Genomic DNA, 21,638 nt, shown 5'->3' with positions numbered 1-21,638 from the left:
AATCACAAAAAAAGACAAATTTTTCTGGAAGGACTGGCTGTATTAAAGTGGAAGAGAAGATCCGTTCATGTGCCCCTTCTCTTGAGTTGAGCTGCACCAGAGTGATCTCACGCCACAGGGTATTCATGTTTTTGAATTTCGTTAAAAAAAAAAATTGACGTAATTTGAAATCTGAGACTTTGTTTCATGTCAATAGTAACAAAGCACAAAGATTATTGGGATTTATTGGATTGGAGGCGCGCTACAATGTCCCGTTCATTCATCAACTGAAAAAAGGATGACTAATCGATTCTTGGGATTTAAGAATAGATATTGGTTTGTAAAAATGAGAATCGATTAAAATCGATATTTTTTACCCATCCCTAATATTTAGACAAAATGCTAACAGCTCAACGAGGTTTCATTTGTTAACATTAGTTAATGCATTAGCTAACATGAACTAACAATGAGCAATATTTTTTAAAGCAATAATTAATCCTTGTTAGTTCACAGTTGGACACACCGGTAATGTCAGTGCGAGTAGCTGGCATCTGTGGTGGTATCTAGTCTGGGGATCTCGGACATTCTCCCACAATCAATTATACTCCATGTTACCGCTATGGCCATTTTGTGTGTCTAGGCTGAGTACACTTCTCCAGTTTCTCCAGAGGAGGCAGCACCTGATCTAGTTTTCCCCGTGGTGGCGGCATCTGCCCATGAACTTCCTGTCTGCCCTGATGCGGCCACGGAGGTTGTCCATGAACTTCCTGTTTGTTACATTACAACCACAGAGGCCGCCTGTGAAATCCCATTCCCTTTCGTTCAGTCACTACGTAGTGATGTAGATTCGGAGAGCAATTACATTCCCACACAACCTTGGTGTTCGTCAAAAGCAGTTGATAATTCAGCCTGGGTTTTTTTCCGCGGGTGGTGGGAGACGGACGGCTTCAGCAACTCCTTCACCACTAACGGAGCGAGCTGAAAAATACTTTTCCCGGACCACAACATCATGGCCACCAACAAAACTCAGCAGTGATTGTTCTTGCTCCGTGTAACGGAGTTCGTTTGTTCAGGGAAGGAGGCGGGAAACGGCGAACGGTTAACAACTTTTAATCAAATAATAAACACAAAATGAAAGTAAAAGCGGCAGCCCCTCACGGACGACTGCCGCGCACATACATAACAAAACGTAAACAAAACACAACTTCAAATCCAGGCCTGGTCCTCTCTCCTTCACCGGTGTTGCCCGTCCTTATATGCCTCCGTGCTCCATCATGAGAGGACTCGAGACCGGTGTGTCTCATTCTCAATCACGCACACCGATCTCGCTCGCTCGTCCACCTCGCCACACTCCGGCTTTACACTTTACACACTTCCGACATTCGTCAGCGGTGCCACACACTCGCATCTTTCACCGCCACCATTACTGAACTACAACTCAAACTAGCGCACAACATCAACGTCATCGCTCTCAGCCACTCCCTCTGTTCGCTGATTGGACAGATAAAAAATTGTTTGGGAGAAAACCTAAGCATATACAGCAGTACCAGACGTAGTACTGAAACAAAATGAAAATTGAGCAGAAGTACGTAGGAGGGCGGAGCCAGGCTAGTAAAACCGTTCTCTCATAAGTGAATCCTCATGTGGCGCTTAAAGCTGACTTTATATTTGAAACTTTCTCCACAGAGATCACATGTGAACGGCTTCTCTCCAGTGTGAATTCTCATGTGGGAATCAAGATTTCCTTTATGGTTGAAATCTTTTCCACACTGAGGGCACACGTAAGGTTTTTCTCCAGTGTGAACTCTCGTGTGTGCGTCAAGGATTTCTTTTCTGTTAAAACTTTTTCCACACTGTTGGCAGGTGTAAGGCTTCTCTCCAGTGTGAACTCTCATGTGTGTGTTAAGGTTTACTTTTCTGTTAAAACTTTTTCCACAGTATTGGCAGGTGAACGGCTTCTCTCCAGTGTGAACTCTCATGTGTGTGTTAAGGTTTACTTTTCTGTTAAAACTTTTTCCACAGTATTGGCAGGTGAACGGCTTCTCTCCAGTGTGAGTTATCATGTGTGTGTCAAGGTGTGCTTTTCTGTTGAAACTCTTTCCACACTGTTGGCAGGTGTAAGGCTTCTCTCCAGTGTGAGTTATCATGTGTGTGTCAAGGATTCCTTTTCTGTTGAAACTCTTTCCACACTGAGGGCACGTGTAGAGTTTCTCTCCAGTGTGAATTCTCATGTGGGCTTTAAGGTTTCCATGTTGTTCAAAACCCTTTCCATACCGTCTGCAGGTGTAGGAGCTCTCTCCAGTGTGAATTCTCATGTGTCTGTCAATGTTTCTTTTTTGATTGAAACTCTTTCCACACTGTTTGCAGGTGCAGAGTTTCTCTTCAGAGTGAATTTTCATGTGGACTGTAAAGTTTTCATTATGATCAAAACTTATTCCACACTGTCGGCAGGTGTAAGGCTTCTCTCCAGTGTGAATTCTCATGTGATCTGAAATATTTCTTTGTTGATTCAAACCCTTTCTACCCTGAAAGCTTGTGAAGTAACTTGTTTCTTTATTTTCATTTTTTTCTTTGGTTGTTTTTAAAGTCTTTTCAGTCTGTGAGCAACTAAAATATGTTTCTTCAGTTATGAAATTATGATCACTCTCACATTGATCTTTTTCTTCCGTTTCCTTTAGTACTTCACACTCCTCTTTCAACAGCATCAGGTCTAAGGCAAAAAAGACAAAAGTTAACCTCAGTTTAATAGCACACCACAACAGCCATCAAAACATTTGTAAAGCATTAACCCCTAGAGGTCCGGCAAGACCAACTCGCTTTTTTTATACTCCATTGATTTTAGTAATACAGACAAGTGCTATACATCATTCAAATCTGTTAAGTTTTTAATTGTTTTTTGCACTCACAATAAAAAAACTAAATGCTGTGCTATTTGCAAAACAAAGAAAACAAACATGATGTGCGATTTGCCGGCTTTCTCTCAATGAAGTCCATTCTGATACTTTGCAGAAAATGAACTGCAACTTAGTTAATACTTGTCACACAACATATGAGGCATATGTCTAAAGAAATGTCAGGTTTTTAAATGATGAACATCAACTTGAACGGAAATATTCTCTGTTTATGTAATCCATTTAAAAAGAGAAATGTCAGTTGTTCACATGCTGCCTCATCTGCTAATGGGCCACGCCCACGGATCGTGCGCTCTATTCAAAAGCTAATTCTGAGGAGATCTATGCAAACAAGTTAAAACCCACAACAACTCTGTAAAACACATCAAGTTTAGTGTGATGAATTTACATCGCTTTGAGATGCGGTGAGGAATAATCCTGTAATAATTTACCTCAGAAGAAAAGTTGGTTTCATTTCGAGGAACAATGGATCCAGCCGAGGATTGTGACAGTTACATTTATTCTCTGTTCTTCTGATCGCGATATAGACTAATCGCGATATAGACTTCTAATCGCGATATAGTATCTGCGAATATTAAACCGCAAAAAGACTGTTTAAATATGAATCCTGTATATTCTGCATGTATGAATAAATAGAACTGACGTGCACTTTCACTTACTACACACATACTTACAATTTTCACAGTTTTCCAAAACTATATTGAGATGAGTGAAATCTCTATGTAATAAATAATTACATAAAATGTTTTAGGAATCGTATTAAACTGCAGATTAACATGTATAGGCTCTGTAATAGAACAGATATAGCATATTTCACAAATCATAAAATGTCATAGACGCAAGCAGAGCTGCCAACTCTCACGCATTGGCCGTGAGACACACACATTTGATTGGTTTCACACGCTCACACGCCACACCCCCGATTTCTCACGCTGAAGTGCCAACCCGGTCTGTCAAATGCCTGAAAGATGAGTTTATCTATATATCTATGTCTACACGTTGAGCCGATCATGCTTTCGGTGAGGGGGTTCAAGATAAATGGGCAAATAAATACGGTGTTGCGCGACCTAAAGCTACACACTGTTTTGGGTTCTGACGAGAACGAGCCTGTAATGAGCGAAGTGGAGCGCTGTGACACTCAGAGGTGCGTTTCCCGAAAGTGTCGTTCGCTAGCTATGGTCACAAGTTCCGTCATTATAAGCATAGTTAAACGAGTCGTGTTTCCCGAAACCAGTTCCAACGAACGTTCGCAAACAGCATCGCAAAGTTGATTTGCATACATTTTGTTCTTGCACTGATGTTAAATTTGTAGCCATTTTGCACTTGGTCAGCCAGTTTGAGATATAGGCTATATTTGAGTACTGTGTGTAGGGCCTAATGATTCTGACAGTTTTTTCCATTGAAATGACTGGGGAAAAGTGTCCCAATAACCCTGAATGCCTATACTCTTTGAAATAATTACATTGCATTATGAAGCCTGAAACCCCAAATATTATAACATTCTTCATGAATAATTATTCAGTTATTTGTAACAATCTCATTGTAAAAAAGAAGAAGAAAAAGAAACATGGTTTCAATGTAGCCAGCTACTTTTTGATAGTAACTTGTAGTGTAGCTACTTTCAAAAGGGTAGCTTGAATATAACTTAACTACTCAAAGTAGTTTTTACTACAACACTGTTTTTTTTAGATCAGCCACAGCAAAAAAAGAACCACACAAAAGACAGAAGAGCAACAGACAGGACAGATAGTTATTTTCCTTTTTCTTCCCTGTAAAAGTATGCTGTAGGTTAATGACAAAACCCTTCTATTTAGACAAAACCCTGCCTCTACATAGTGCTTTAAAATTGTGTGTGTGTGTGTGTGTGTGTGTGTGTGTGTGTGTGTGTGTGTGTGTGTGTGTGTGTGTGTGTGTGTGTGTGTGTGTGTGTGTGTGTGTCTATAGGATATAGGCTACTGTATACAAAGCGTCATATAGATGCATTTTGTCTTAATAGAAATAATTAATTATCAACCTTATCTATCAAAGGCAAAAAAGAAATCAACAACAAAAAGAGTGTTTTCTATGATGTGTGTGTAGCTATTATATATATTTTTTTGCTTTGTTCACGGCAAAATTTTGGTTGGCCCCACCAAATCTCACTCTAAGTTTTTTTGAAAAGTTGGCAGCTCTGCGCAAGAATGTTTAGACAAGATTTCTTTGGCCTGTTTTGGACAGATTATGAAGGGTTTACTGTAAAGTAGCCTAGTGTCACATCAATAAAGATTTTGTTCGCAAAGTTCTGCTCAGATGCTATAAATGAAGTCCAGTCAAACGTTTGGACATTACTATTTGAATGAATGTTTTTGAAAGAAGCAATTTGTTTGACCAAAAATACAATAAAAAATCAATTTAAAATAAAGGTTTTCTATTTGGATAGACATATACTATAAAATATAATTTATTTCTGTGATGCAAAGCTGAATTTTGATTAGCCATTACTTCATTTATTCATCCAAGAATCCTGAAAAAAGTATCACAGGTTTTATATATATATATATATATATATATATATATATATATATATATATATATATATATATATATATATATATATATATATATATATATAAAGAAGCACAGCAGTTTCCAACATTAATAGTAAATCAGGATTTATTTCCAGGCATAACTGAGTACTCAAAATGTGCCTTTGACTCTCAAATGTATTTTGTCCTGTTTTTTCCTCACATTCTTTCATGCCGTTTCTTCACATACAGTGGGGTGAACAAGTATTTGATACACTGCCGATTTTGCAGGTTTGCCCACTTACAAAGCATGTAGAAGGCTGTAATTTTTTATCAAATGTACTCTTCAACTGTGAGAGACGGAATCTAAAACAAAAATCCAAAAAATCACATTGTATGATTTTTAAGTAATTAATTTACATTTTATTGCATGACATAAGTATTTGATACATCAGAAAAGCAGAACTTAATATTTGGTACAGAAACCTTCAATTACAGTGATCATACGTTTCCTATAGTTCTTGACCAGGTTTGCACACACTGCAGCAGGGATATTGGCCCACTCCATGCAGACCTTCTCCAGATCCTTCAGGTTTCAGGGCTGTCGCTGGGCAATACAGACTTTCAGCTCCCTCCACAGATTTTCTATTGGGTTCAGGTCTGGAGACTGGTAGGCCACTCCAGGACCTTGAGATGCTTTTTGCGGAGCCACTCCTTAGTTGCCCTGGCTGTGTGTTTTGGGTCGTTGTCATGCTGGAAGACCCAGCCATGACCCATCTTCAATGCTCTTACTGAGGGAAGGAGGTTGTTGGCCAAGAAGATCTCGCGATACATGGCCCATCCATCCTCCCCTCAATATGGTGCAGTCCCCAAAGAATGATGTTTCCACCTCCATACTTCACGGTTGTGATGGTGTTCTTGGGGTTGTACTCATCCTTCTTCTTCCTCCAAACACGGCGAGAGGAATTTAGACCAAAAAGCTCTATTTTTGTCTCCTCAGACCACATGACCATCTCCCATTTCTCAGGGGGACCTTGCGTGCGCAGCAGAATTTTAATCCATGACGGCGTAGTGTTACTAATGGTTTTCTTTGAGACTGTGGTCCCAGCTTTCTTAAGGGTCATTGACCAGGTCCTGCCGTGTAGTTCTGGGCTGATCTCTCACCTTCCTCATGATCATTGATGCCCCACGAGGTGAGATCTCGCATGGTGCCCCAAACTGAGGGAAATTGACCGTCATCTTGAACTTCTTCCATTTTCTAATAATTGCGCCAACAGTTGTTGCCTTCTCCCCAAGCTGCTTGCCTATTGTCCTGTAGCCCATCCCAGCCTTGTGCAGGTCTACAATTTTATCCCTGATGTCTTCTCTGTTCTGGGCCATTGTGGAGAGGTTGGAGTCTGTTTGATTGAGTGTGTGGACAGGTGTCTTTTATACAGGTAACAAGTTCAAACAAGTGTAGTTAAAGGGCACCTATTATGCAAAATTCACTTTAACATGGTGTTTAAACATAAATGTGGTTTAGCAGTGTGTGTACACAATCACCCTATAATGGTAAAAATCCACCCATTCCTTTTTTAATCCCCATAAATCATAAGCAGTGTCTCAGAGCAAGCCATTTGCAGAATCCTGGTAAAGCCCCACCCACGAGTGTTGATGGGGTCTATTAGCAAAGACCCCGCCCTCAGAGAGCTGTACACAGGCCGCCATTTTTATCTCCTCGCCAGAGCATTTAACAGCAGCATTCGAGTAAGAAATGTGTTCTTAATAAAGCTACTAAAGTTCATTCAGTCAAGAGTCGTGAGTGATTTTCTGTTTATCTTCTGTTTGATTCATATTAACAGCAGATATAGCAGTAAGTAACATTACTGTATATTACACTGCTTTCACTTTAGTAACGTTACACGGATCTAATACGAACACAGGATTTCTGTATTTGCTGCATAAAGGCAGACATAACCAACTGTTTTCATGTGAACTTTGTGTGTTTTTGAAATAAAAGTGTGTGCATTTGACATTTTAATTGCAATAACACAAGAAAGAGAACAAGTCTAGTTGAACAGCCTAATCACGGTCCGACATCCAGCTCTCTGTGCGCATGCGTCGGGTGTGTGTGCTCAAGTTGAGAGTGTTAAGGCTTTAAAACATGCAGATGCCTTCTGGTGTGGGGAGCATTTGCATTAAAGGAGACACGCAGAAAACAGCTAATTTTACTCAAACCCAAAAATGAGCATTTTGAAAATAGTATATTAAATAATCTGTCATGAATTTTGATCTGAAATTTTACAGACACACTTTGGGGACACCTGAGACTTATATTACATCTGGAAAAAGGGGCATAATAGGCGCCCTTTAATACAGGTAATGAGTGGAGAACAGGAGGGCTTCTTAAAGATAAACTAACAGGTCTGTGAGAGCCGGAATTCTTACTGGTTGGTAGGTGATCAAATACTTATGTCATGCAATAAAATGCAAATTAATTATTTAAAAATCATACAATGTGATTTCCTGAATTTTTGCGTCTCACAGTTGAAGAGTACCTATGATAAAAATGACAGACCTCTCCATGCTTTGTAAGCAGGAAAACCTGCAAAATTGGCAGTGTATCAAATACTTGTTCTCCCCACTGTACGTGACTCAAAGGCTCATTCATTATGCAGCTCATTATGCGGTTCTGTCTTCTCAGGTGTGAATCACTAGCCTGACGTCGTCATACTCAATTCTAGGCAGAATTTGAGTCTGATACGGCTCCGTTGGGCTGTGATTATGGGGCGTGTTTCAACCGAACCAGAAAAGACCTCAATTGGATAGACCTATGTGGTGAGGTGGGCGTGGTTTCGCAAGGTCTGCGGGCGGAGAGAAGGAAAGGAACCGAGCGGTGAGTAAGCGGCTCAAACGCAGATTACAAACACCTGTCTCTGATTGCAGTAATTGCCGTGGAGAGAGCATATAAAGCCGGTGTGAGAGAGAGAGACGGGGAGAGAGAGGGACTGGGACATCGCCAGCGCTACACCTGCGAGAGTTCAACGAGAGTTTACTGTGTGTGTTTGAGAGAGACTGCTGCCGTTTGCGCCCACGAGCGCTGTTTACGTTCAGTTCTGAGTTATATAATAAAAAGTGCGAGTCCCAGTAAAGCCGACCCCTGTCTTCTTCCTTCCTTGCCTACACGAACATTCATCACACTTCGTTGAACTCTCGCCGGTGTAGCGCTGGCGATGTCCCAGTCCTTCTCCGCTCGGTTCCTTTCCTTCTCTCCGCCCGCAGACCTCGCGAAACCACGCCCACCTCACCACAACCTACAACCAATCAGAGCAACGGAGCGACGCATAACGTTAGTTGTCAAATGTCAACAGAACTCAACTGCACTGTGTTGCCAAGTCCGCGGGTTGAAGCGACCCCAAATTATGTGATATACAGACCCAGGAATGCGAATTTTAGCAGGCAGCCCTGCCAAAATAACACACATTTTACCCCCCAAATGCCTTTTTCTTCCCGGAGAACCTCCCCCGGAAAAGCTATTGGGCTTGTTTTGGCTAGTTTTGAGTAACATTAACAATTGGGCGGGTTTTGTTGTAAAAACTTGGCAACCCTGTCTGCACACATGCTGGAATAAGTAGCCTAACGTTAGAAGAAAAAGATGAGTGTAAACGATCTTTGCCGGTGAACTATTGCTTTTATATTTGTAGGAAATAAAGATGACAAAAAATGTTTTAATAATTTGTGTGACTCTGCAGGACAGTGGCCCTCCAGGACCAAGTTTGGACACCCCAGGTGTAAACATAACTTTGATAACTTCAAATGTTTACACCAGGGGTGTCCAAACTTGGTCCTGGAAGGCCACTGTCTTAGAGAGTTTGGCACCAGCTTGCCTCAACACGCCTGCTGGAGGTGTCTAGTATGCCTAGTAAGACTTTGGCTGTGTCCGAAAACCTAGACAGCTGACTTGACTCGTTGCCTCGCTGCCTTATCAGAAAATGGCTTGTGAGGCAGCGTTTGTGCATGCGTTTGTGCTGATTTCGGACAGACTTAGGCAGTGTATCAGTTTAATGATCTACAGCAAAATAGAGCGAGCTTTGGTGAGAACCAAACAAATATTGAATTACTACATTAGTATTTTCTCGCTAGAAATGACATCAGAAGTGGAAAATGTTGGTAAAAGAAACCGTACATTTACACACAAACTGACCAGCAAACGCAACTTTCGGACTCCTCTTTTTTCCCCAGCTCAACTGTCACAGAATGGAAAGCACAGGATTGTGGGATATCAAAGGCAGCGAAGAAGACAAATATGCTGCCTTCAAAAATCGATCAGATGAAGGAGACAGGAAGTGAAGCTAACATTAGATTAGGACGTGCCTTGGTGCCTTCCTGCCTTGAAATTGGTCCTCCGAAGGCAGCATTTTTCAGGTTTCGGACGCAACCTACGATTAGCTATTTCAGGTGTGTTTGATTAGGGCTGGTGCTAAAAAATGTAAGTCGGATCTTCACAGCATTAGTGTTTGTCTGGTCATGTGATCTTAACATGTCTGTACCCGCTCCATGTCAAATAATAGCACTTACGCCGCATTCACACGGGGCTTCGGCGTCAACGCTTCTCGTTTACTTTGAATGGGTGACGTCATGCGTTGCCGAACTGAATTGTGGGTTCCGTCGCGGCGCTTCACTCGCGTTGCAAGCGGCAAAAGTTGAAGATTTCTCAACTTTTCAAGCGCCAACGCAGGCGTCATCCAATCAGATCACCCTATGCAAATATCCTAGAGCAGACGCTAGCCAATCGCGTTCGTTTAAAACACCGGTGAATGAAGAGTGAATGAAGAGTAAAGAACGATCTAAAATGGAGGAAAAGCTAATAATTGCGGTGGATAATCACCCGGTCATTTACTACCTATTCATTATTTACATACCGGGACACAAACTGGAGAGACCAGGCCTGGAAGGAGGTGGCAGAGACGGTTGGAGAATCTGGAATGTATCATGCTTGTATTCCGTCCGTGTATTCTGTTTATCATTGAATGACAGGCAGCATATCATATCATGTGTGGTTCAAATAGGCGCTATCCCCCAGCCAAATGAGGAATCAAATATTAAAGTGATCAGTTTTCATACACAAAATAGTCTCACAGACTAGCTGTCAAAAAATGCGCTTTTTTTGTGTTGTGTTGTGGTCCAAGCGGCAAGTAATGTGATTAGCTGTTGTCACTATGACGGTCGCGTCAGCACCAAGCTTCAGCCACGCCCTCCGTCAAGCGTTGACGCCGAAGCCCCGTGTGAATGCGGCGTTAAATTATGACACTCATATGGCATTATTCAAAAATATCAATCATTTCTGTAGAGCTGGAGATTTTAATAATAATCAAATGACAGTTTAGTTTTGAGAATGAAACCAACCTGTTTGTTCCTCAGTTTCTTCAATCTTCACGTCTTCACTCTCCTCTTTCTCTGTTTGTTCCTCAGTTTCTTCATCTTTCACTCTCAATGTTCCTTCAATCTTCACCTCTTCACTCTCCTCTTTCTCTGTTTGTTCCTTAGTTTCTTCATCTTTCACTCTCAATGTTTCTTCAATCTTCATGTCTTCTCTCTCCTCTTTCTCTGTTTGTTTCTCAGTTTCTTCATGTTTCACTCTGAATGTTTTCTCAATCTTCACGTCTTCACTCTCCTCTTTAATAAGCACCATCTTTATGTTGATGTGGATCTCAGTCACTTCACCAGGAGTTTTTCTGTTTATCCTTTTTAAGATGAGAAATAGAAACAGAAATAAATCCACACTAATTCTCAGAGTGTCTCAATACAATAGTTGCAATACAAAGTATTTTTCAAGATATTATCCATGTTTTATGTCTCAATGACATGCAAGCAAACAACCAAATAAAGGATTTCAAAGAGAAAAAAAAAAAGGTATTCACTTCCTTCCGGTCACATGTCTAGGAAGCAAGGCGAAGGCAAACCCTCCCAAAGAAAGGTCATTTTCATGTTACTAATTGTTGACATATATACATCTACATCAGGGGTGGGGAACCTTTTTCCTATCAAGGGCCATTTACATTTTTGTAACTTCCTTTAAGGACCATACTAAATTATTGAACATATATCACTAACAACACGATCACATGAGAATGCGTATCAATAGTACGAGTGTCCAATTTCATGGAATGTATACGGCAAAATTAGTTTACGCCAAGTGGCGTGTACATTCCACGCCTTTTGCTCATCACTAACCTCTCTAATGCGATGTTGGAACTGCTTCTCTTTAGCAAGGCGTCTGATGTCAGATGCCAGTGATGATGACGCTACTCGCAGCTGGTTTCCCAAGTTTGGGTCAGTCAGTCTTGAGCGGAATCGGGTCTTTGCAAGAGTTAGTTTTGAAAAGACCTGCTCACAGCAGTGGGTCGTAAAGTTTATAGAACTCGAGCAGAGGGAGGCTATTGTCCTTAGCTTTGAGCCCGTCATTACTTTGCAGCTCAATTATTTCGTGTTGTAGGTTATCAGTTATCAGATGGCTCCACATTAAACGGCGTAGCAAATATCTGCAGTTCCTTTTGTCTACTTTTCACGTCCTGAAACCTTTCACCAAATGTCTGAAGCAGTTTTGCACACTTTTGTTCTTGCAGAGTAGGAAAATGCACAGTGTTACCCTTTTCCAGTTGCAATTGCCACACCTTTAATTTTCCTTTCGAATGATTTCACGTTTCAAAGCAGAGAAGCTGGTTTGGACCCTGGAGCTTGACATTTAGCTCCACCAAGGCAGTGCTAGTGCTAGTTCAGAGCCAGAGCCTAGTTTCAAATTGGTTCTTTGTATTTCCACACACAAAGCACCAGCTCCGAACCAGGAAAAGTGGTTCTTAAGTAGCACCAAAACATTGCTGGTCTAGAAGTAAGAACCGTTTGCGTCAGGAGCTGGGGGCAGGGTTACCGTGACCAACAAGACCAACACAAACAAGCTTGTGACTGCCATTTTTTAAATAGTAGCTAATAAAGCTAATAGCTGCTCGATCTGTACAAATTACGGCGAGCTGCAAGAATGCGTTGGATTCGCTGTTTTGATGCCGATGTAGGATCGTAAAGCCATGTGCATCAATAGTAACGCAACATTCGCCATTGTTGAGGGAAGGCTTGTTCGAGATGCATTAGCGCTGCGCAGAACAATTGCCGTATGACAACGAGAGCAGACGACTCCTTATGCTTTTGATTCACTCATGCGGTGTTTTGATATCATACGCTGATCGTCTGCGCAGCGCTGGTGCATCTCGGACAAGACAGGTGTGTTTGTGTTTCCCGCTGCCTCGCTAGAGTCGCTGAGAAAAATGAGACGTATACAGTGATGTAAGACTGGCTCTGTAGTGGCTCTCTAGCCCGTGGAAAGTCTTGGTTATGTCCATCACAAAGGCCAAATCACACAGCCACTTGCCATCAGTGAGTTCCAAAACAGGTTTTCCCTTAATCTCCATGAATTGTTTAACTTCTTCCCTCAGTTTATAAAACCGTGCGAGCATATCTGTGCGACTCAGCCATCGCACCTCACAATGGTAAACCAGATCTCCAGACTCAGACTCAAGACCACTCAGTAACTCTTTGAACTGGCAGCTGTTTAGCCCTCTACTTTTGATGAAATTAATGGTGGAAACGACAGTTGTCATTACACTGTGGAGCTTCAGGGAATGCGCACACAGACTCTCGATGTATGATACAGTTCAGCGATATTTGTTATGTCCGTTGTTTCATCGCAGGCCAGAGAGAAAAACTGGAGTTTTTTGCCGTCTTTCAGTGTTGTTTCAATGTCTTGTGCTATATACGTAATTCTTTCTGCGATGGTTTCTCGAGATAAACTGACACTTTGGGACAGTTTTACTTTGTCTGGTGTAGAAGCTCTGCAGCGCCAACAAGACACTCTTTCACCTTCTGAATGAGGTTTCAGCTTCTTCGCTATTAGCTCGCTCACCACAAAACTTGCATGAGTAACACTGTCTCTGTCAGAATGCATTCTTGTGAAAACTGCTTGTTGGGCACCCAAACTTTATCCAAGCCTATTTGTCCTTGCAACTCATCCAGTTTAGCATGTTTCGAGCTGTAATGACGCTCGAGATTGGCCTTTTTCATCACTGCTAGCGCATCCCCACAAATTAGGCAAACTGGCTTGCCTTTCACTTCGACAAAAAAATTATTGTTTGTCCATTTTTCTTGAAAAGCCCGACATTCTGCATCTACTTTTCTTTTCTTGACTGTCCCCATTATGCATGTCAGCAATGACAAACACTACGTACCTGTTGCGTTCACCCTGACTGTGACCCGGACATATATTATATATTTATTATCTAATATAATTAGGGCTGCAGCTATCGATTCTTTTTGTAATCGATTAATCTAGCACTTAATCGATCGATTAGTCGGATAAAGAAATTGTATGCATTGCCGCGATTGGTCTGACTGGCGCGTGAGAGAGACGAGGTTGCATGCGTGTGTGTGTGTGAAGGGGTTCTTTTTTTAGGCTATACTCTCTTGCAATTGAACGTGAATACGTTTACTACTTAAAAACATCAAAGCTAAACATCATATCTAGTCAAACCGCATCACCACATCGCTACAAATACAGTATGGGATTAAAATCAGTGAACATCAATGTATAGGCTTAGGCTACGTTTCAGTGAACCAGCATGGAGTGGATGTTTTTGGTTCAGATGCTGAATCATTGAAGTCGTTCTGCTGTAGAACGCCATCCCTACTTTGCAGTAGACACATTGCAACGTGTTCTCTTCTTTTTTAAGAATGCAATGATCCCAAACTTTAGACATTCTCTGCCGTTTATGGACATCTTTACTCTCCGCCATCGCGCCAACTAAATTCAAAATGTATCACGTGCTATGGTGTGCCTCCGGAATTAACGAGGCAGAGTTCTTGCCTCGAGGAATTTTTGTAATTGAGTTAATTGAGTAACTCGAGAAATCGTTTCAGCCCTAAATATAATATATAATAAGTAAGGGATAATGTACTTCCAGCCGGTTGTTATTGCAGAATAAACCCCGACAGAGTGATCAGGACCCCGACGCGAAACTCTATGAAGTAGAGCTTCGGCCAATCGCCTTCCGTATTCAGTTTATGGGAAAAGTGTTGAAAGTGCCTCTGCAGTTCAAAGTCACGGTCGTCAGATGTAGCGTCAGTTAAGTATCTCGAAGGCACTTTCAACACTTTTCCACGGAAGGCCATCAGCCGGAACTTAATAAACGTTTAAAGGTCCCATTCCGCATGATCCCATTGTTCAAACTTTAGTTAGTGTGTAATGTTGCTGTTAGAGCATAAATAATACCTGTAAAATTATAATGCTCAAAGTTCAATGCCAAGCCAGATATTTTATTTAACAGAAGTTCCCTTTCAAAGCCTACAGCGAACGGCTGGCTTGAACTACATCCTGGTACTTCCTTCTATAATTACGTCAGTATAGAACAGTAGAACAGACTAACCTCCGCCCACAAAGAATACGCGAAAAAGGGGCGCGGTCTTGTTGCTGTCCCACGTGGAGAAGCGGACGGTCGCGTGGAGAAAAGGAACTGTTGCGTTGAGTGTGTTTATCGCCATGTCATCGAGACGCTGTTATTTTCATCCAGGGGTCAAATCACCTTTGTTTGGCTTTCCCAGGGACGCTGTAGAGATTATTGAACGCATACATCTCTCCGTTAAGAGGCGTGACCTTTCCAACGTGCGCTAAGCTGCTGTCGAATCACAACACGGGAAGCGCTGGCACAATCAGAACTCGTTACTTATTTCTGAAGGAGGGACTTCATAGAACAGGAACTCACCAGCCATTTTTAGGACAGTGGAAACAGCGGTACACAGATGAGTAAATTGTGTGAAAAATACAGTTTTTTTACACGCGAAACATGAACACATGTTATATTGCACACTGTAAACACAATCAAAGCTTCAAAAAAACACGAAGAACGGGACCTTTAAATATGGATATTTTTCTTACACAAACGTGTGGATTCGCTTCAGAAGGCCTTTATTAACCCCCAGAGCCGTGCGGAGCACGTTATTTGACGGGCAGATGCATTTTTATGGATTTATAATGCTTGGATTAGCCAGGACATATTCGTCTGAAAGAAGAATGTCCTACACACCTAGGGTGACTTGAGGGTGAGTAAATAATTTTTTCATTTTTGGGTGAACTATCCCTTGCAGTCTACCATTGTAACCCGTGGTAGTGTTTTTGACAGTGGAGTGACACGTTAAGCATATAGTACTGGCATGGGTGTCGGAAGCAAAAAAATGTGGGTGGGTCCTCTCTCAGAAAAAGAAAATTACTGAAGCCTAGATGCCATTTATATTAAGTACTGTAGCCTACAAATATACGGCTTTGTTTGCTAAACGTCTGGTTGGGAAAGACAAAATTATGGAAATCGCGTTAGCACTGAGAGTGGCAATAGTGTTGTGGTAAGACGCATGGCATCAAGTTTTGACGCAAATCTACCTGCGGTTCGAATCCGCCTTTTGCCAAACTCATTTTCCCATCACATATCAGGTCGGAAAGGCATTTTTTTTTCTATGAACAAAATATTAGAAAAGTGTAAATAAAGCATCTAACATGTCTTTAATAATAGGTGTTTATCGGTTAGGGGTAAGTAAACAGACGTGCTGAATTAGAGATGGTAAAAGTGAGTGGGTCCAATATCATTGATCGTAAAAAGTGGGTGGGTCTTGTCCCACAACACATACAATGGTTCCGACACCCATGAGTACCGGTCAAGATAGGATAGTACCCGGATGGGTGGTGTGTTATTCAGTCTGGCAGTTGTTATCAGGGAATAACATACCGCTGGAATGGGCGATTGACCAATCAGAATTAAGTATTCCACAGCGCCATGTAAAAATATAAAATAACAATTATATTGACAGTAATGCTGTTTACTTTTTTGTACATATTTTTTGTTGTTGTAATTCTAAGTTTTTTGGGGGTTTTTTTTTACTCTGGGGCAGATCAAACTGTACGGCCTGGAGGCCGGACGTTCCCCACTCCTGATCTACATAATCATGAAGATCTCTAGAATCATCCAAACAAAATCTTACAAGAGATCTATAGTGTTTTGTATTCTATAGTTCACTATAGTTGCCGGTGGGCAAATTACTTCTAAGTACATATAATGGGGAAATGGGGTATACTGTGTTAATAGGTTAATAAATCAAGATTTTTGGTCTTGATTGGTGCTTTTTGCTTTCGTAATATCCCACTTAAAACATAACTTAACCCTTTAACTGACATTTCTTCTCTACAGTAGACCTTAATTCATTAGGGCAAAATATAGTATTTTATGATATTATGTCTTGTAAGGGCCAAGATATTGAGGACCCTTCGATCCAGTTTGGATACGTTTCACTCTAATCGGTCAAGGACCCTCATTCTCTTTATGACTAGTAGCTTATGATTTGTTTATAATGTGGAAATTCAGACAAGCAATGAGTTTACATTTACATTATAATATGAAATCACCAACTACAGTCAGCCATTGAATACTATGGGACTATTTTGATAATTTTTTTTTTAATATAGATGTAATTTTTTTGTTATTCGTCTATTTATTTATTTTCAATCAATTTGATACACAATGCCCTGTTGGGGCAACTTAATGGCTGTATGTAGTTCCAACACTTAAAGACAAATGTATTTGTTGTGTTTTCATATTCAAAAGATTATAAGATGGATCATAGATGCAGCTTTTTTTTGTTGTTGCATCGCATGTTCTTCGACTTTTATACATACCGTATTTCCTCCAATAAAAGCCGGGGCCTTTATTTACCTGAACTGCAGAAGGTCACCAGCTTTTATTTGAAGCAGGCTTTTATTAGGGGCAGGCCTGTATTTCGAATTCCATCTATTTGAAAAAATAATTGTTTTAAATAAACCGTTTTAAATGAAAAGCGATAGCGCTCCAGAGGACAGATATCATCAGGGGCGCGGGAAGTGGGGGGGTTTCAAAGGATTGCAAATGCAATGCACTTTTTAGTTTATTTTATTCATTTTAAGAATCTAATCATTTATTTGTAATAAACATTTTAAGTGGCCCATTAAAAAGTATTATTTATAAGTTGAATTATGTTTTTAAAACATACATGAGGTCATATTGTGACTGTTGCGGTGTGTGTGTTGAAAGAGCGGTAATATTTCCTCCAGTGGAGATCAAGCGCCTTTCTGGAGATCCGCTCATTTCTGAAGCTCATTCTGCTCAGCACCGCCGCTCAACCCAGAACCCCCTCTGTGACCTGCTGGATCAAATATAGGCCTATCTGAAATAAACACTAAAGGCTGTCCCTGACTAAAGTTCTTTTCCTTTTCTAGTAGTTCATTTAAGCCCCGCTGCGCCTCCACCTCATGTCATTGTCTGTTATAGGCTATTTGCTTGTTATTTATTCAATCCGGACAATTTGGTTGATAAAACAGAGATTAAAATTAAGATACAATTTATACAAAACGAAATGTACTTTTGTGATATATTTGTTGTTCTTTCGTGTTTTATAGACTCGATATAAACTCTATAATTTCATTATTTTACTAACCCAACTAATGTGCTTTCTATATTTCACGTGAGGGAAAAAGCTTCCTTCCACTTAAGAAGAGCTGTGTTCCTTTAAGAACTTTTTATTTTAATATATATCTCTTTACATAAATATTATTTTGTACTTTAAAAAAAAACTATAATTTCGATATTTTTCTAACCCAACTAATGCGCGCACTTTTCTCAATCCGTTATGGAGCTGTTCAATTTTGATTTTGCATATTGTTTTTTAAATGTTCATTTGTGTTGTTCAAATGACCACTTTACAATATTTCAATAACATAATTTATTTTGAAGCCTATGCTGTTTTCTGGTACAAAATAAAATAGTTTAAGTGAAATGCAGAGTAAGATGTGTAAAAAAGACGAGAGGCTAAGAGATTGTCCAGATCATTTGTGTAGCTTTCACAGACTAACACACGTCACATCTCTCATAGACTACAGTATTTAAAACAGCAGATATGCATCAGTTATATTCTCTGTTTAATTTACAGAGCAATCCGTGCAAAGTGTTTAGGTTAAGTATAGAAGAGAGCAGGATTGTGACTCCCTGCGGGGGGCGATGGTCACGATGGTTTCGCTCCTTCTGCATAACCCTGCTGTACATTACGCTGAACTTGAATGCACATGAAATGAAAGGAAATAATTTTCCCCGGCCTTTATTTGTTCGTGCTGGCCACGCCCCCGGCCACTATCAGAGGCCTGGCGTTTAATTGACTACAGGCTTTTATTTGAGGAAATACGGTAATACATTTGCTTATGAATAAAGATTGATCTGTTGAAAGCAGTTATTTAGATGCCAATTGTTCTCTCCCTATTCAAATTTGACATTGAAGGGGTGCATAAAACATATTAGCCCACCGGCAACTATAGTTGCTGCACATTCAAATATGATTTTAAAGAAGAAAATAGCTGGGGAGAGTAAATGCAGAACATGTTCACAGGACACTTTAACATGACTATATGCTTGAAACCATTCAGGGGGAAAACTGGGCGACAGTTTCATAACTTAATGGGTTAAAGGGACAGTTTCATAACTTAGTGGGTTAAAGGGACAGTTTCATAACTTAGTGGGTTAAAGGAACAGTTTCATAACTTAGTGGGTTAAAGGGACAGTTTCATAACTTAGTGGGTTAAAGGGACAGTTTCATAACTTAATGGGTTAAAGGGACAGTTTCATAACTTAGTGGGTTAAAGGGACAGTTTCATAACTTAGTGGGTTAAAGGAACAGTTTCATAACTTAGTGGGTTAAAGGGACAGTTTCATAACTTAGTGGGTTAAAGGGACAGTTTCATAACTTAGTGGGTTAAAGGAACAGTTTCATAACTTAGTGGGTTAAAGGGACAGTTTCATAACTTAATGGGTTAAAGGGACAGTTTCATAACTTAGTGGGTTAAAGGGACAGTTTCATAACTTAATGGGTTAAAGGGACAGTTTCACCCACAAATGAACAGTCTGTCATCTTTTACTCGTCATTTGGTTGCTCTCTCTGCTTTGTTACAAACACTCTTCAAAATATCTTCTTTCGTGTTCAGCAGAACAAAGAAACTCAACAAAGAAATACAGGTTTGAAACAAATTTAAATTTTTGGGTGAACTATCCCTTTAATGGAGCTAAATAACCAGATTAGACAAAAACACTCAAAACAAACACAACACATTAATAAAAGAATGCAAATTATAAAATTATTCAGACCCTTAGTATATTAGTATATCAGGTCGTATTATAATTAGGCGAATTGGGACGCAGCATGTGTTCATGTTTGAACTGATTCACGAAATGAGCCGCTCCTTCTGTTACTCATGAGGTTCATTACGTTACTTTTCTCACACAACGCTGACAAATGTTAGATAAATCAATGAAGTGTTACACTTAATAATAAAACATTCGTTATTTTACTTTAAACGCTTAAAACACAAACCTTTCTTCAGCAGAATCACAACAGATGCAGGAGCGCGGCGCGGCCTTATGACGTCACACGCACATGGCAAAATAAAAGTCCCGTTCTTAAACTGTTGTCTAAAATCACAGACGTGCATAGAAATTTACCTAGGAAAAAATTATTAAAAAGATGGCCAAATTCAAGGTTTAATGTATTATTGTAATACATTTAATAACACAATGGTAAGTTAATAATACAGTTCACATTGAGAGTTAAACAATGCAGTCACTTCATTTTTTTGTGTCTGAATGAAGTACTTCTCACTACTAATTACTAATTAAAAAGTGTAATAATATTAATAATGATACAATTATACAAAAAACTAATTTAAAACAAGAAATTATTAATATTTCAGTTTTGGTTTCAAAACCCCTGAACCCCCTAATTTGAGTAATGGACTATAGTCTATAGATGTTCTCATTAAACATTTATTAGACGATTCTTTCAAGAATTCCCCAAATAAGTCAATAGATCCCAATTCTTATAATTGATAAAAAAGTAATAATTAATAAAGGAGAACCATTTATTTTCCCCCTATACATGTGTTTTATTTGTTACCACAACTGTCCTGGGGCCGTTTCAGAAAGGAGGTTAAGTGAAAACTCTGAGTATGTTAACACTGAAATGAGGGGAACTCTGGGTTTCCTGTTTCAGAATGTGAGGTATGTCAAACCTGAGAAAGCAGGGTAAGTCAAGCCCGTCTCTGAAAGAGAGGTAACTTATACTCAGAGTCAGTTACAGGTTTTCTTGGTAAACCCAGAGTTTCTTTAGGTCTCCTCCCCCTTTTTTAAAGCGCCAGCAGTGTTTAAATACTTTAGTCATTCATTCAAACTGCACAAATGCTTTTCTTACTGAGTATTTTCAGACATCCCAACCTGCAAAAAGTCCCAAACCCAGTTTCTAGATACACTGAACTGAATCATTCGGTCCGGGAGAAGAGATAAAAGCCCGCCCACACTGACACTTTATTGGTTGAATTAATAAAACTCTGGGAGATTTTAACTCATTTACGGGCATCAGGGAGCCGCTATCAATTTGAACTTCTGGGAGACTAAAAAAAAAATCTACATGTAAATGTAAAATTTAAAATAAGCACATTTCACTTAAAAAAAAAAAAAAAAGTAAAATGTTCTGCCAGTGGGGCAAGAATAATAATCCCAGACAGCATGGGAACATTGATGCAATGTTGAGTTTTGATCCAAACCATCATTTTGGTTGAGATAGACATTCAATGTTTAAAGTGTGTTGTATCAGCACTGAGATTGTGATGAAAGTCGACAGCACACATGGGTGGAGACAGTGACATTGAACTAGCAGTGATTTGTAGTTGATGGGCACAAGATCATGCAGGTGTGTCTCTCTGCAGAACACTAGTGGGTGTTTCCCAATCAGTGGGGCGTTTTCAAACCATAATGGGTATTTTCAATCGCATTACCTGATTTGATCTAATCCACTGGGGGCTTGGGCCTTCATGAGTTTAGCAAGTCTTTTGAAAAGTGGTTGAAAAACATCTATTGTAGTTTGAAATTGGCCACTTATTGGTAAACGCCCATTTTGGTTTAGCATTTGGTTCGACTTCATACAAGCGATGCGCAGACCGATCGGCGGCTGACTTGAAGCAGTGCTTGCCGGTTAGAAATGTTGTCCTACTTGTAGTAGGGGGAAATACTATGGTAGTCAATGGGGATCTGCTTGGTTACAAACATTCTTCCAAATATCTTCTTTTGTGTTCAGCAGAACAAAGAAACTCATACAGGTTTGGAAC

General features: G+C 40.1%; 1 protein-coding gene across 1 annotated transcript; it reads right to left on the bottom strand.

Moving 5' to 3' along the window:
- Nucleotides 1–1,073: 1,073 nt before the first annotated feature.
- Nucleotides 1,074–19,913, bottom strand: LOC307131958 (uncharacterized protein). The gene is made up of 4 exons (XM_079826087.1): nt 19,853–19,913; nt 10,781–11,118; nt 2,168–2,689; nt 1,074–2,084 (listed from the first exon to the last, which is right to left on the bottom strand). The coding sequence occupies exons 2-4, from the start codon at nt 11,064–11,066 to the stop codon at nt 2,050–2,052; spliced, it is 843 nt and encodes a 280-aa protein (XP_079682213.1). The 5' UTR covers nt 11,067–11,118; nt 19,853–19,913; the 3' UTR covers nt 1,074–2,049.
- Between the last annotated feature and the right edge of the window lie 1,725 nt (nt 19,914–21,638).

The sequence above is a fragment of the Gobio gobio genome (genome assembly GCF_949357685.1).
Source record: "Gobio gobio genome assembly, chromosome: 1".
Classification (NCBI taxonomy): domain Eukaryota; kingdom Metazoa; phylum Chordata; class Actinopteri; order Cypriniformes; family Gobionidae; genus Gobio; species Gobio gobio.
The sequence above is the reverse complement of the archived record's forward strand: the minus strand, read 5'-3'. Positions and strand labels throughout refer to the sequence as shown.

Coding starts and splice junctions, on each gene's coding strand:
- LOC307131958 (XM_079826087.1), bottom strand. CDS start 11,066: ATGGTGCTTATTAAAGAGGAGAGTGAAGACGTGAAGATTGAGAAAACA. Junction 2,690..10,780: donor AGAAACTGAGGAACAAACAG/GTTGGTTTCATT, acceptor TTTTTGCCTTAG/ACCTGATGCTGTTGAAAGAG. Junction 2,085..2,167: donor ACTCTACACGTGCCCTCAGT/GTGGAAAGAGTT, acceptor ACCTGCCAACAG/TGTGGAAAGAGTTTCAACAG.